This window comes from Lasioglossum baleicum, chromosome 5, assembly GCF_051020765.1.
Source record: "Lasioglossum baleicum chromosome 5, iyLasBale1, whole genome shotgun sequence".
Lineage (NCBI taxonomy): Eukaryota > Metazoa > Arthropoda > Insecta > Hymenoptera > Halictidae > Lasioglossum > Lasioglossum baleicum.
The window spans coordinates 9,386,745-9,399,378 of NC_134933.1; the positions used below are offsets into that span (position 1 = coordinate 9,386,745).

The 12,634-nt window shown below is 38.2% G+C and overlaps 1 protein-coding gene across 1 annotated transcript; it reads left to right on the forward strand.

Moving 5' to 3' along the window:
* Window positions 1–10,247: 10,247 nt before the first annotated feature.
* Dysb (dystrobrevin binding protein dysbindin) lies at window positions 10,248–12,553 on the forward strand. The gene is made up of 5 exons (XM_076423570.1): window positions 10,248–10,904; window positions 11,041–11,330; window positions 11,840–11,995; window positions 12,102–12,242; window positions 12,335–12,553. The coding sequence occupies exons 1-5, from the start codon at window positions 10,849–10,851 to the stop codon at window positions 12,421–12,423; spliced, it is 732 nt and encodes a 243-aa protein (XP_076279685.1). The 5' UTR covers window positions 10,248–10,848; the 3' UTR covers window positions 12,424–12,553.
* The last annotated feature ends 81 nt before the right edge of the window (window positions 12,554–12,634 follow it).

The window sequence follows — 12,634 nt, forward strand, 5'->3', positions numbered from 1 at the left end:
TTTTGATTTAAAAAAAAATTTTTGGAATATAATCGTACATACTATTTTTTACTTTCTAAATATGTATTTTTTATATTTATGTTTCACACATGTGTAACGTTTTATGGAATACGTAAAATATAAATTTGAGAAGTCTTGTTGCAATCAACATACACAAAAAAAATTACCGTAAAGGTAAAAACGCATTACAAGCGTGTCAAAGATATTTTTTATAATAATTTATAATGATTAAAAAACGAAACGAGCCTACTACCTTATATCTTTATTTTACTAGAGGTGAGCGAAATATCAGAACGAAACAGAATTGAAAAACTTCTATTATATTTTAATACTAAAGAATTACCTCGGATGCAATATTTAACACTAAAATCTTACATTTTTCGCTATGTGAAGTCATCTGATAATAATTTGTACCAACAATATACCTCGCAAACATTCTATTACCAACTTTAATGGCTTTAAACAATAATAATTTGAGCGGGCGGAGAGGGGCGGAATTAATTTTTTCATGATTATTTAGAAGGAAGGTGTACTAAAAATATTCCAATTAATTAGAAAGCTAAACTCGGCTAAACTTTAAAGATATACCATCTTAAATGGAAAGGACTTCACAAATTTTTCTTACGGCATTGAGCATTATTATATAAATAGAGTATTTACGTTAATAAATAATAGAAAGATATGATTTTTATCACAAAAGTCTGCTCTTCAATATAAAAAAAAAAGCGAGAGATAATATTAAATAGGAACGTCAGGGCACCGCATCACAGAGAAGCAATTTTTCTCGTGAAAAATCCTCCTCTTAAAATGTCCTATTTTCAATGTTTATTGCAACTATTATATTTATTAAATTGTACTATTTTCTTCATTTCCGAGGTCTGTGAACATTTGGGAAGCAATGTTTATAGATATCGATACGAGAAAGTTCGTTTTTGGGCAGAAAGGCACACGATTTTCCAATCCAGACCACTGTGTGACGGCTCATCGAAAAAGACGTAAAAAACGAATTAGTTTAAATTTTTCGACTCCATACAGTTGATGGTCGAGGTTAAAAAAATAATTTTGCAATAGCCCAATCCTTTCCTAATAAAACCACCAAAAAAAAAGTGTAGCTCAATCGGATTTCAACGAAAATATGATTTCATGATGTTTCGTTGACAAAAAATTCGATTTTTTGGAAAATCCTGAGGTGGTAGACAAATTCTGAGACCAGATTTGAAATAAGCGTGGAAGAATGTACGGGAAATGATGTACAGCATGTTGCAAAAAAGTTTTATTGAAATTGTGCAGGTTTAACGAATTTTGTCAAGGTTAAAAAACGTTCGTACCATCATTTCCCTACTTTCCGCATATTCTGCAAAGTTAGAGCTTTAATTTAAAAAAAAATTCATCGTTCTATCTCTTTTCTATCGAAAGTTATTCGACTTTAACACAGAAACTTGCGGCGACCCGTGCAGCGACCCTTGCAGCGACCCTTGCAGCGACCCAATAGCTGCACGGGTCGCTGCAAGGGTCTCCGCCTGGATCGCGACGGAATGGCCAAAAAAGGTGTGTCACAGCTCTGACCGACCAGTCCTGAACCGCTAGAGGACTCATCAGTAAGGCGGGCCCTGCCCGAGACGCTGCGATATCGGAAGGTGGTTTAAGACTGTATATATAGAGATCGGTGACGGATCAGGTAGCAGCGAGAAAGGTCTTTCTTTGACTATCTGTCCATCTTGTGGCAAATGTAGGAAATTAGCTGCCACAAAAGAGAGAGAGAGTTATTATTGTCCGCTTCTGTCCGAACGCGCCCGACGAGGTCGACCACGTTCGGGCCACCCGCCCGATGTGTTACGGATAGACAGCGGGTCTTTATGCAAAATAAAAAACGTCAGCGTTGATTACAAGAAATAGAAACTCAAAAGAATGTCATCCCTTTCCTTAATGATTTTAATAAAGGAGAAATCATATATTGACATTTTCAATTTTAAAAATTTTCCAACAACTATCAATTTCATCTGCTCAATTTTGCTATAAATGCATACAGATCCCAAGTCTATCCGTTACACATCGGGCGGCTCGAGAGCGGCTCGACATCGGCGAGTGATTTGAGGAGTTGGTGACAGATGGATAGACCGTATGGCCATTAACTTCATCAATCGATTGAATCAATTCGATCAAATTTGTTGCCGGTCAAATCTGGAGTCGGTGAAATGTCGGCGAAAACCGTGTGCGCCGTCCGGCGCAATGTTCGTCGAAATGTCATAACATCTCCAAAAATTCAAGTCTTTTAGTCTCGAATCTAATGTCGTTAATGCTTCGTACAGAGCTGAACATTTCGCTTTGAAACTTTAATTCACTGTGTGAAATCAGGGACTTAATCTCGGTAAAATATATATACATACCGAACAATACCGGTAACGGTACTATGCCAAGTGGCTGAAATAACACCGAAACCGTTAATATACTTTTTCGAGCAAAAGCTCTTGAAAAACGAAGTTTGGGCTTTTGTTGTGCCATGGCCGAACTGCAATGTGCCACCAGCCGTACCCTTAGGAGTTAATAGCCGTAATAACCATAAAGACATTAAAGACCAAATCGGTCTAACCAGATTCCTTGGGGTTACCGTGCGCTCGCTACCCCCGCCATATAAAAGATTCTGTAGACTTTTTCAAATACAGTGATATCTAATATTAATACAGTATGATTGTTTAAACATGTTTAAACAACGGTTTTGGAAACAGCGGGACAAACGATTTTTTCGAATCCATATTTATTAAGCTTAAGATTTTTAAAACTAAGAAAATGAAAAAACACTATCCGATTACCCGAAATGTCATCGAAAACGGTCAACACATAAACCAGATATACATAGTAGGCATTGAAAGATGTAAAGAAAAGAATCTTTGAATTTTTCTGCTCACGATTGATCTAAATCGCAGTTTCTTATAATTGTTTTAATTTTTAATTGTTTTCGAGTATCCATATTTCCATGCGAAATAGAACTACTGTTTCGGATTTTGTTCAAATTTGGATATGTTGCAGTCTTTAGTGAAATATGAGAAAACGTATCTCAAACAATTCCTTGAAGTCTTGAAAATTGTTGGTTTTACGGACGTGTAATATGAGGTGTCACAAGTTTTTCCTTAAATTATAACGGCCAAACTAACTGTTTACCACGACACGAGCACTTCGTTTAAAATCAGGTATGAAGGGTTGGATCAGTCCGGTAGTGGAGAAAGTGTAAGTGGGTGAATTAAAACCACTGGTTTAAACAGGGAAGCCGGGTTTCTGCGACTTCAAGATCACTTTTAATAATAATTTTAAACACGCGGTACAAATAACTGACAATTGAGATGTCGTTTCGGAGGAACGACTCACGGTTCTCGTTTCGGAGGAACAGAGATCTCTCTCAGTCATCAATCTCGACTGTTGCGGATCGGGGTCCTCGCGTAATACGCGGGCATCCCCACCATACTCTCATACTGGGGAGCTCGTTAGAAATCGTTCAAATTGAACGCGAACGGTAAAGACAATAACACGGGACGAGACGGTAGCACAATGCTTTGAACGTATTTACAATCGCGTGTCAAACACTAACAAAACGATGAAAATTAGTTTTTGGTGCTCATATACAGGGTGCTCGACATAATAAAAAGAGACACCTAGCACATATTTTTAAATTTCTTATATTTAAAGGTGGAAAGTGTACACTCCGTTATGAATAAAACCACTAGAAACGGTCCTAATTCCGTCGAGTTTAGGCTTTTCTTAATCGGCAGAACGCCACGAATTGGCTCGTGTGACTTTCGTGAGGGCAGCACGGAAAATAATTAAGTTCAGCATTCGCTCCTTAGCGGTTTCATGCCGAGCTACCTGGCTGGCCGGGGGATTGTCGGACCGTGTTTATTGCACTACTATTGTGTTCTGGGCTCAGGCCTCAGTGCTCGACCCTCGGGCGTCGGTCGTGTTCATTGTAGCCTCGAGTTGGCCGAAAGTATTCATGGATTTATTCATTTTCGAGAAAATAGAATAAAAATAAAATCACTAAGCAGTGTTGTGCAAAAATTCAATCGACGATTGACGACTAAATTTCTACTTCAATCGTTAATCGCGATTAACAATTAATATCCTCGTTTAGTCGTTAATTGTGGTTAACGAATAAATACCGATTGATCGTTATATTTGCGGATAAGATTAAATACTTATTAATCGTTAATTGAGGATAACGATTAAATTTCTACTTTAGTCGTTAATCGCGACTAACGATTATCAATCGTCAATCGGATGACCGATTAAATGCCCAACTCATCTGTCACCAACTCCTCAAATCACTCGCCGATGTCGAGCCGCTCTCGAGCCGCCCGATGTGTAACGGATAGACTTGGGATCTGTATGCATTTATAGCAAAATTGAGCAGATGAAATTGATAGTTGTTGGAAAATTTTTAAAATTGAAAATGTCAATATATGATTTCTCCGTTATTAAAATCATTAAGGAAAGGGATGACATTCTTTTGAGTTTCTATTTCTTGTAATCAACGCTGACGTTTTTTATTTTGCATAAAGACCCGCTGTCTATCCGTAACACATCGGGCGGGTGGCCCGAACGTGGTCGACCTCGTCGGGCGCGTTCGGACAGAAGCGGACAATAATAACTCGCTCTCTTTTGTGGCAGCTAATTTCCTACATTTGCCACAAGATGGACAGATAGTCAAAGAAAGACCTTTCTCGCTGCTACCTGATCCGTCACCGATCTCTATATATACAGTCTTAAACCACCTTCCGATATCGCAGCGTCTCGGGCAGGGCCCGCCTTACTGATGAGTCCTCTAGCGGTTCAGGACTGGTCGGTCAGAGCTGTGACACACCTTTTTTGGCCATTCCGTCGCGATCCAGGCGGCGACCCTTGCAGCGACCCGTGCAGCTATTGGGTCGCTGCAAGGGTCGCTGCAAGGGTCGCTGCACGGGTCGCCGCAAGTTTCTGTGTTAAAGTCGAATAACTTTCGATAGAAAAGAGATAGAACGATGAATTTTTTTTTAAATTAAAGCTCTAACTTTGCAGAATATGCGGAAAGTAGGGAAATGATGGTACGAACGTTTTTTAACCTTGACAAAATTCGTTAAACCTGCACAATTTCAATAAAACTTTTTTGCAACATGCTGTACATCATTTCCCGTACATTCTTCCACGCTTATTTCAAATCTGGTCTCAGAATTTGTCTACCACCTCAGGATTTTCCAAAAAATCGAATTTTTTGTCAACGAAACATCATGAAATCATATTTTCGTTGAAATCCGATTGAGCTACACTTTTTTTTTGGTGGTTTTATTAGGAAAGGATTGGGCTATTGCAAAATTATTTTTTTAACCTCGACCATCAACTGTATGGAGTCGAAAAATTTAAACTAATTCGTTTTTTACGTCTTTTTCGATGAGCCGTCACACAGTGGTCTGGATTGGAAAATCGTGTGCCTTTCTGCCCAAAAACGAACTTTCTCGTATCGATATCTATAAACATTGCTTCCCAAATGTTCACAGACCTCGGAAATGAAGAAAATAGTACAATTTAATAAATATAATAGTTGCAATAAACATTGAAAATAGGACATTTTAAGAGGAGGATTTTTCACGAGAAAAATTGCTTCTCTGTGATGCGGTGCCCTGACGTTCCTATTTAATATTATCTCTCGCTTTTTTTTTTATATTGAAGAGCAGACTTTTGTGATAAAAATCATATCTTTCTATTATTTATTAACGTAAATACTCTATTTATATAATAATGCTCAATGCCGTAAGAAAAATTTGTGAAGTCCTTTCCATTTAAGATGGTATATCTTTAAAGTTTAGCCGAGTTTAGCTTTCTAATTAATTGGAATATTTTTAGTACACCTTCCTTCTAAATAATCATGAAAAAATTAATTCCGCCCCTCTCCGCCCGCTCAAATTATTATTGTTTAAAGCCATTAAAGTTGGTAATAGAATGTTTGCGAGGTATATTGTTGGTACAAATTATTATCAGATGACTTCACATAGCGAAAAATGTAAGATTTTAGTGTTAAATATTGCATCCGAGGTAATTCTTTAGTATTAAAATATAATAGAAGTTTTTCAATTCTGTTTCGTTCTGATATTTCGCTCACCTCTAGTAAAATAAAGATATAAGGTAGTAGGCTCGTTTCGTTTTTTAATCATTATAAATTATTATAAAAAATATCTTTGACACGCTTGTAATGCGTTTTTACCTTTACGGTAATTTTTTTTGTGTATGTTGATTGCAACAAGACTTCTCAAATTTATATTTTACGTATTCCATAAAACGTTACACATGTGTGAAACATAAATATAAAAAATACATATTTAGAAAGTAAAAAATAGTATGTACGATTATATTCCAAAAATTTTTTTTTAAATCAAAAATATCAATGAAAATTTATAAAAAATTATTGTTTAAAAAATGCAAAAAATATTTAATTACCTATAGTTAAAAATGACTATTTTTTAAATATTTTTAGTGAAAATTTCATTGCAGTATCTCTACTGGTTCAAAAGTTATAACAAAATGGCACACGATTTTCCAATCCAGACCACGTGCGTCAGTGATTTAAATTTTGAACAAAATATGTTTATATTCCTTGGAGTTTCCACTGTAAAATGAGCCCTTCAAAAGAAATGGAGATATAAAAATTGGCGTCACAAGGAGCTGGCAACGGACGCTGTATACGACTAAATAACCCCATTTACACCTCGAGAATAATATTAGCAACCAGTCTTGACCAACGATGCCTTTTTAAGTGAAAGGTAACAACCCTGGAACAGACATTTTCTGACGTAAGGATCGACAGCGTCGGTCCTGAAATTACATATTTCATTCACGTAGTGAAAAAACATTTTAGATTTGTCTATGTCCAACAAGTGATCCAATACACTGCCTCGTAAGTACGAGCGATAGCGGAACAGCAGTGGGTTAGGATACGATACCGTTACCGCCCACTACATACTACGCAATTGTAGGGGATGGCGGCAAGACGCCAACACGCATGGATTCGAACTGGTGACATTGTACTTGGTGTAAGCCTGAGAAGAAGGTTCCCAGGCAGGATTACGGTGACGTGTCTAGGTGCGAATGCGCGGACGATTGGATCAGAGTGGAGGAGGCAGGACTCGTTTCACACGCATTTTCGGCTGTATTGAAATACTTATTACAGCGGTCACACATACTACGCAGCGTGCGCCATCGAAGTCAACACATTGAGACTACGGGCGCGCGGCTGGGGTCGGGCTAGGCAGACCACGGGCGCGCGGCTGGGGTCGGGCTAGGCAGACCCAGGCAGACCCAACCCGGTAGACTCGATTTCTTTCAGTGCCGTTCCCGGGGCTGTTCTCTACAGGGAGATTTATGACAGGTCATTACTATTGAGCTGGAAGTCGACACTTCCTCGACCAACACGTTTTGACTGTAATTTTCAAATCACTCGACGAAGTCGAGCCACTCTCGGGCCGCTTGATATGTCACGAATAGACTGCGGATCTTTATGCATTTATAGCAAACTTGAGTAGATGAAATTGATAGTTGTTGGAAAATTTTTTAAATTGAAGATGTCAATATATGATTTCTCCTCTATTAAAATCATTAAGGGAAGAGATGACATTCAATTTAGTTTCTATTTCCTGTAATCGACGCTGACATTTTTTATTTTGCATAAAGATCCGCAGTCTATCCGTGACACACTATCAGGTGGCCCGGTGGCCCGAGAGTGGCTCGACTTCGTCGAGCGCGTTCAGACGTCAGACAGAAGCGGACAAGTTCGTGCGAACGCAGAATTGAATCTCGAGTAGCGCGAAAACTCGCTCGCCCGAACTTGTCCGATTCTTTCCGAACCCGCCCGACGAGATCGAGACACTCCCGGGCAGCTCGAAACCCCTTGGCAGCCCGATGCACTCAGGTAGCTTGAAACGCGCTCGAGCCGAAAATTATAAATTTCAACACTCTACACCTACCGAACCTTAAAAGTAACTGGTAAATGTTTCTTTGTATGAAAGTGATGAGATTGATTTTATTTAGACTTTATGCAGCTCTCCTTGTAATATGTTAATGTATTAGCTCGTTCGGAAAGTCATTTCGTTTTCTCCTTTGCTGAAGAAACAATTCAATTCAATTTGATTTCTATTTCTTGCAATCGATATAGTAAATTTTTATTTTGCAGAAAGATCCGCAGTCTATCCGTAACACACCATCGGGTGGCCCGGTGGCCCGAGAGTGGCTCGACTTCGTCGAGCGCGTTCAGACGTCAGACAGAAGCGGACAAGTTCGTGCGAACGCAGAATTGAATCTCGAGTAGCGCGAAAACTCGCTCGCCCGAACTTGTCCGATTCTTTCCGAACCCGCCCGACGAGATCGAGACACTCCCGGGCAGCTCGAAACCCCTTGGCAGCCCGATGCACTCGGGTAGCTTGAAACGCGCTCGAGCCGAAAATTATAAATTTCAACACTCTACACCTACCGAACCTTAAAAGTAACTGGTAAATGTTTCTTTGTATGAAAGTGATGAGATTGATTTTATTTAGACTTTATGCAGCTCTCCTTGTAATATGTTAATGTATTAGCTCGTTCGGAAAGTCATTTCGTTTTCTCCTTTGCTGAAGAAACAATTCAATTCAATTTGATTTCTATTTCTTGCAATCGATATAGTAAATTTTTATTTTGCAGAAAGATCCGCAGTCTATCCGTAACACACCATCGGGTGGCCCGGTGGCCCGAGAGTGGCTCGACTTCGTCGAGCGCGTTCAGACGTCAGACAGAAGCGGACAAGTTCGTGCGAACGCAGAATTGAATCTCGAGTAGCGCGAAAACTCGCTCGCCCGAACTTGTCCGATTCTTTCCGAACCCGCCCGACGAGATCGAGACACTCCCGGGCAGCTCGAAACCCCTTGGCAGCCCGATGCACTCGGGTAGCTTGAAACGCGCTCGAGCCGAAAATTATAAATTTCAACACTCTACACCTACCGAACCTTAAAAGTAACTGGTAAATGTTTCTTTGTATGAAAGTGATGAGATTGATTTTATTTAGACTTTATGCAGCTCTCCTTGTAATATGTTAATGTATTAGCTCGTTCGGAAAGTCATTTCGTTTTCTCCTTTGCTGAAGAAACAATTCAATTCAATTTGATTTCTATTTCTTGCAATCGATATAGTAAATTTTTATTTTGCAGAAAGATCCGCAGACTATCCGTGACACACCATCGGGTGGCCTGGTGGCCCGAGAGTGGCTCGACTTCGTCGAGCGCGTTCAGACGTCAGACAGAAGCGGACAAGTTCGTGCGAACGCAGAATTGAATCTCGAGTAGCGCGAAAACTCGCTCGCCCGAACTTGTCCGATTCTTTCCGAACCCGCCCGACGAGATCGAGACACCCCGGGCAGCCCGATGCACTCGGGTAGCTGGAAACGCGCTCGAGCCGAAAATTATAAATTAAGTTTCTTTTCCCTTCTACGACACATTTTTTTTTCACGAAGACGTTTCAACCCTCTACACCTACCGAACCTTAAAAGTAACTGGTAAATGTTTCTTTGTATGAAAATGATGAGATTGATTTTATTTAGACTTTATGCAGCTCTCCTATTGTAATATGTTAATGTATTAGCTCGTTCGGAAAGTCATTTCGTTTTCTCCTTTGCTGAAGAAATAATTCAATTCAATTTAGTTTCTATTTCCTGTAATCGACGCTGACATTTTTTATTTTGCAGAAAGATTCGCAGTCTAGTAATGACAAACGGAAGCATTGCCATCCCTACACGATAAACGAAATTACTTTCCGAACGACCTGATAGTATGTAGTATGTAATTTAAATAAAAATATTAATTTTGTCAGTAAAAAGAAAGACTGCTGCTGCTACACATTTGTATAATAGACATTTACTTTAGCGACATCTACCACATAGCACGTCCTACATTAATGCGACCTGGCGCGACCGTGTTGCCCTCTTACGGCGAGGCAAAATCGAGCCCCGTTCTCCGTGCAGTGGCGCGGCAGCAGGGATCCAAAACGCGACATAGCTGCGGCGCAGTACAGCTGCAGAACGGAGCAGTTGGTTGTCTGGGTATATATGAAAAGAAATAAATAATTATCACCGTAGTTAATGAATCGTTACCGTTCGTTATGTTTACAGCATACGTTCATTCGACTGTACATGTTTCCAATCAATCGTACAATTGTAAATAACCAATTAAAATTGCAAATAAAAGTTTTAACAAAATCAACCTCTGCGGTATATGCACTTCCAACCAGTGATACCAACTTGTAAAGAAAAGACTACGCTGCGTCATTATGTATTTTTCATAAAACATAAAAATAACGCATGTTTATCAACAATACGCGTAACCGTATGTTATTTTGCAATAATGAAAATGTGTTAACGAAGTGTCGCAAATAAACTATCTAAATACGTTTTACTCGATTCAATTGCCGTTAGCACTTACATTGCGTTCGTTGTCTGTTTTTCGAATTATCATTTGAAGAACTTATGGTTTAATTGGCAATTACCGTAATATTACCTTCGTACTTGCTAATGAAACGCAGAAACTTGTATAATAATTCCATTAACAAATTTAAAGAAGAGGTTATCTCAGTGAATCCATTCTACATAATTCAAATTATTATTTAGAAACTCTAATAAGCTATCCATAATTAATCAAATTGCGAAACTCTACTCCTCTAGCTTATTACCGTTGAATATGTTTGTAAGAGATATGCTTTAATAAGATTATGATATCTATAAAGAGTATAACACCCGTATTCTTTTTCTTATAATTCATTGCAAAATTATTCGCTCTTTTAATTACATCGTCGATACTATAATTCACAATCATGTTCGGTACTTTACGTAATAAGTTTCAAACTGTGCAAGAGGGTATCTCGGCTAGGTAAACAACTACTTATTTATCATTTTCCTATCGTTCTACTAAATCCAAAATCTAGTAGACATAAATATTTCGTATAAATTGTTCATTCGATTGGGTATAATATATTTAACAGGTAAAATGATTATTATTATTTTAGTATCAGAGGATTAACTACTAGCGAGAATCCAAGGCACAAGAAATCTACTAACACACGAAACGTTAACTATCATGCCGGAGCTGACATATTGCATAGGTATCAGTTACAATGGAACGAGTTACACGAGCTCGCAGAAGAAAATGCAGGGAAAGCTCAAGAAGCGGACAAACTTATAGGAGCAATTTATGAGAAACTTGAGCAAGAATGGAAGAATATTACGTGTCTGAATAGTACTCTAGCTTACATACCCAAAATTAATAATTCAATCCAAAATCTAATGGATCAAATAGGTATATTCGATCGCAAAAAAGTATAATAAAATGCTATAGGTTTTGCGCTCCAAATTCACCCTTCTGCAAATCACTTTCATCCTCCCGCAAATCAAATTCAACCTTTTGTACATCAATTTCACTCATCAAGGGGGTGAAAAATGGGGGTTTTCAGTAGTCAAAAGCACTGGATAAAAGATTTCTCCTGCAAAAGTCCTACTTTTACGTTTACGAGGCGTAATGTGCATTCTCCAGCAGCATGTAGCTATCATAAAGCTGTGCATATAGCTATTTTCATAAAACTGCGTCTCTTAATTATTACGCCTCTTAAACGTAAGAGTAGGACTTTTGAGAGAGACATCTTTTATCTAGCGCTTTTGAGAAATCGCATCCCACACTTTTGCAATCCTGGAAACGAGACTACCCCATTAATGAGTGAAATTGATTTACAAAAGGGTGAATTTGGAGTGCAAAACCTGCAGTAAGTAGTAATAGTGAATAATATGCAATCCTTTTTCTAAATCTTATAGGAACATTGCAAGAGGTGTTCGAAGATGTAGAGGAAGCTATTTATAGATTGGAGAACTTAAATGAAGTATTAGATTTACAGAGTAGACAACTGGACCATAGATTTCAATTAGCTCTGTACGAAGAGAAAAAACTGGCAGAGTTAAATATTGTTAAAGGTATGTCGCACAGTAATACTGTAAGATTTTCAACTAAAACATTCAGAAAATTATGAAACTTTGGGGATACGCGTGATGAAATAATTTACCATACGATTTATTTTAGCAAAGCTAGCTGATGAGCACGTCGAAAGAGTATCACAACATGAAAAGAAGCAACAGAAGACGATGAAGGAAAGACAAGAAACATTTGACGAAGTGTTTAAACAGCAACTTGCAGAGTATAAAACAACAGGGTCGATACGTAGTATGTTTCTTCTACCATACATATCTGTCGTACAGAAGAACTTAATATCTGTATATTGTATATCGATTGAGCGTAATGTTTTTGATTTGCAGAGCTACCAGTCACACAAGAGGGGCCTTCCTTAGACGAGATAGACTTAGAAGTAGATGCGACAACATTCAACGAATTCCTAGAAAACTAGAATACAATCTTTTATAATTAAGTATTCAACTGACATGTAAATATCGAAAAATGTGAAAATGTACGATTTATTTTTTAAATTACAGATTATGTATATATTGTTCAAGAAATAAATAATAATGTTACAGAAATTTCATTCTGAAGCTCATAATAAGTACATAAAATACTCTACGTTCGATTTATTTTAGTTCTCATCGAATTATGAAAACAAA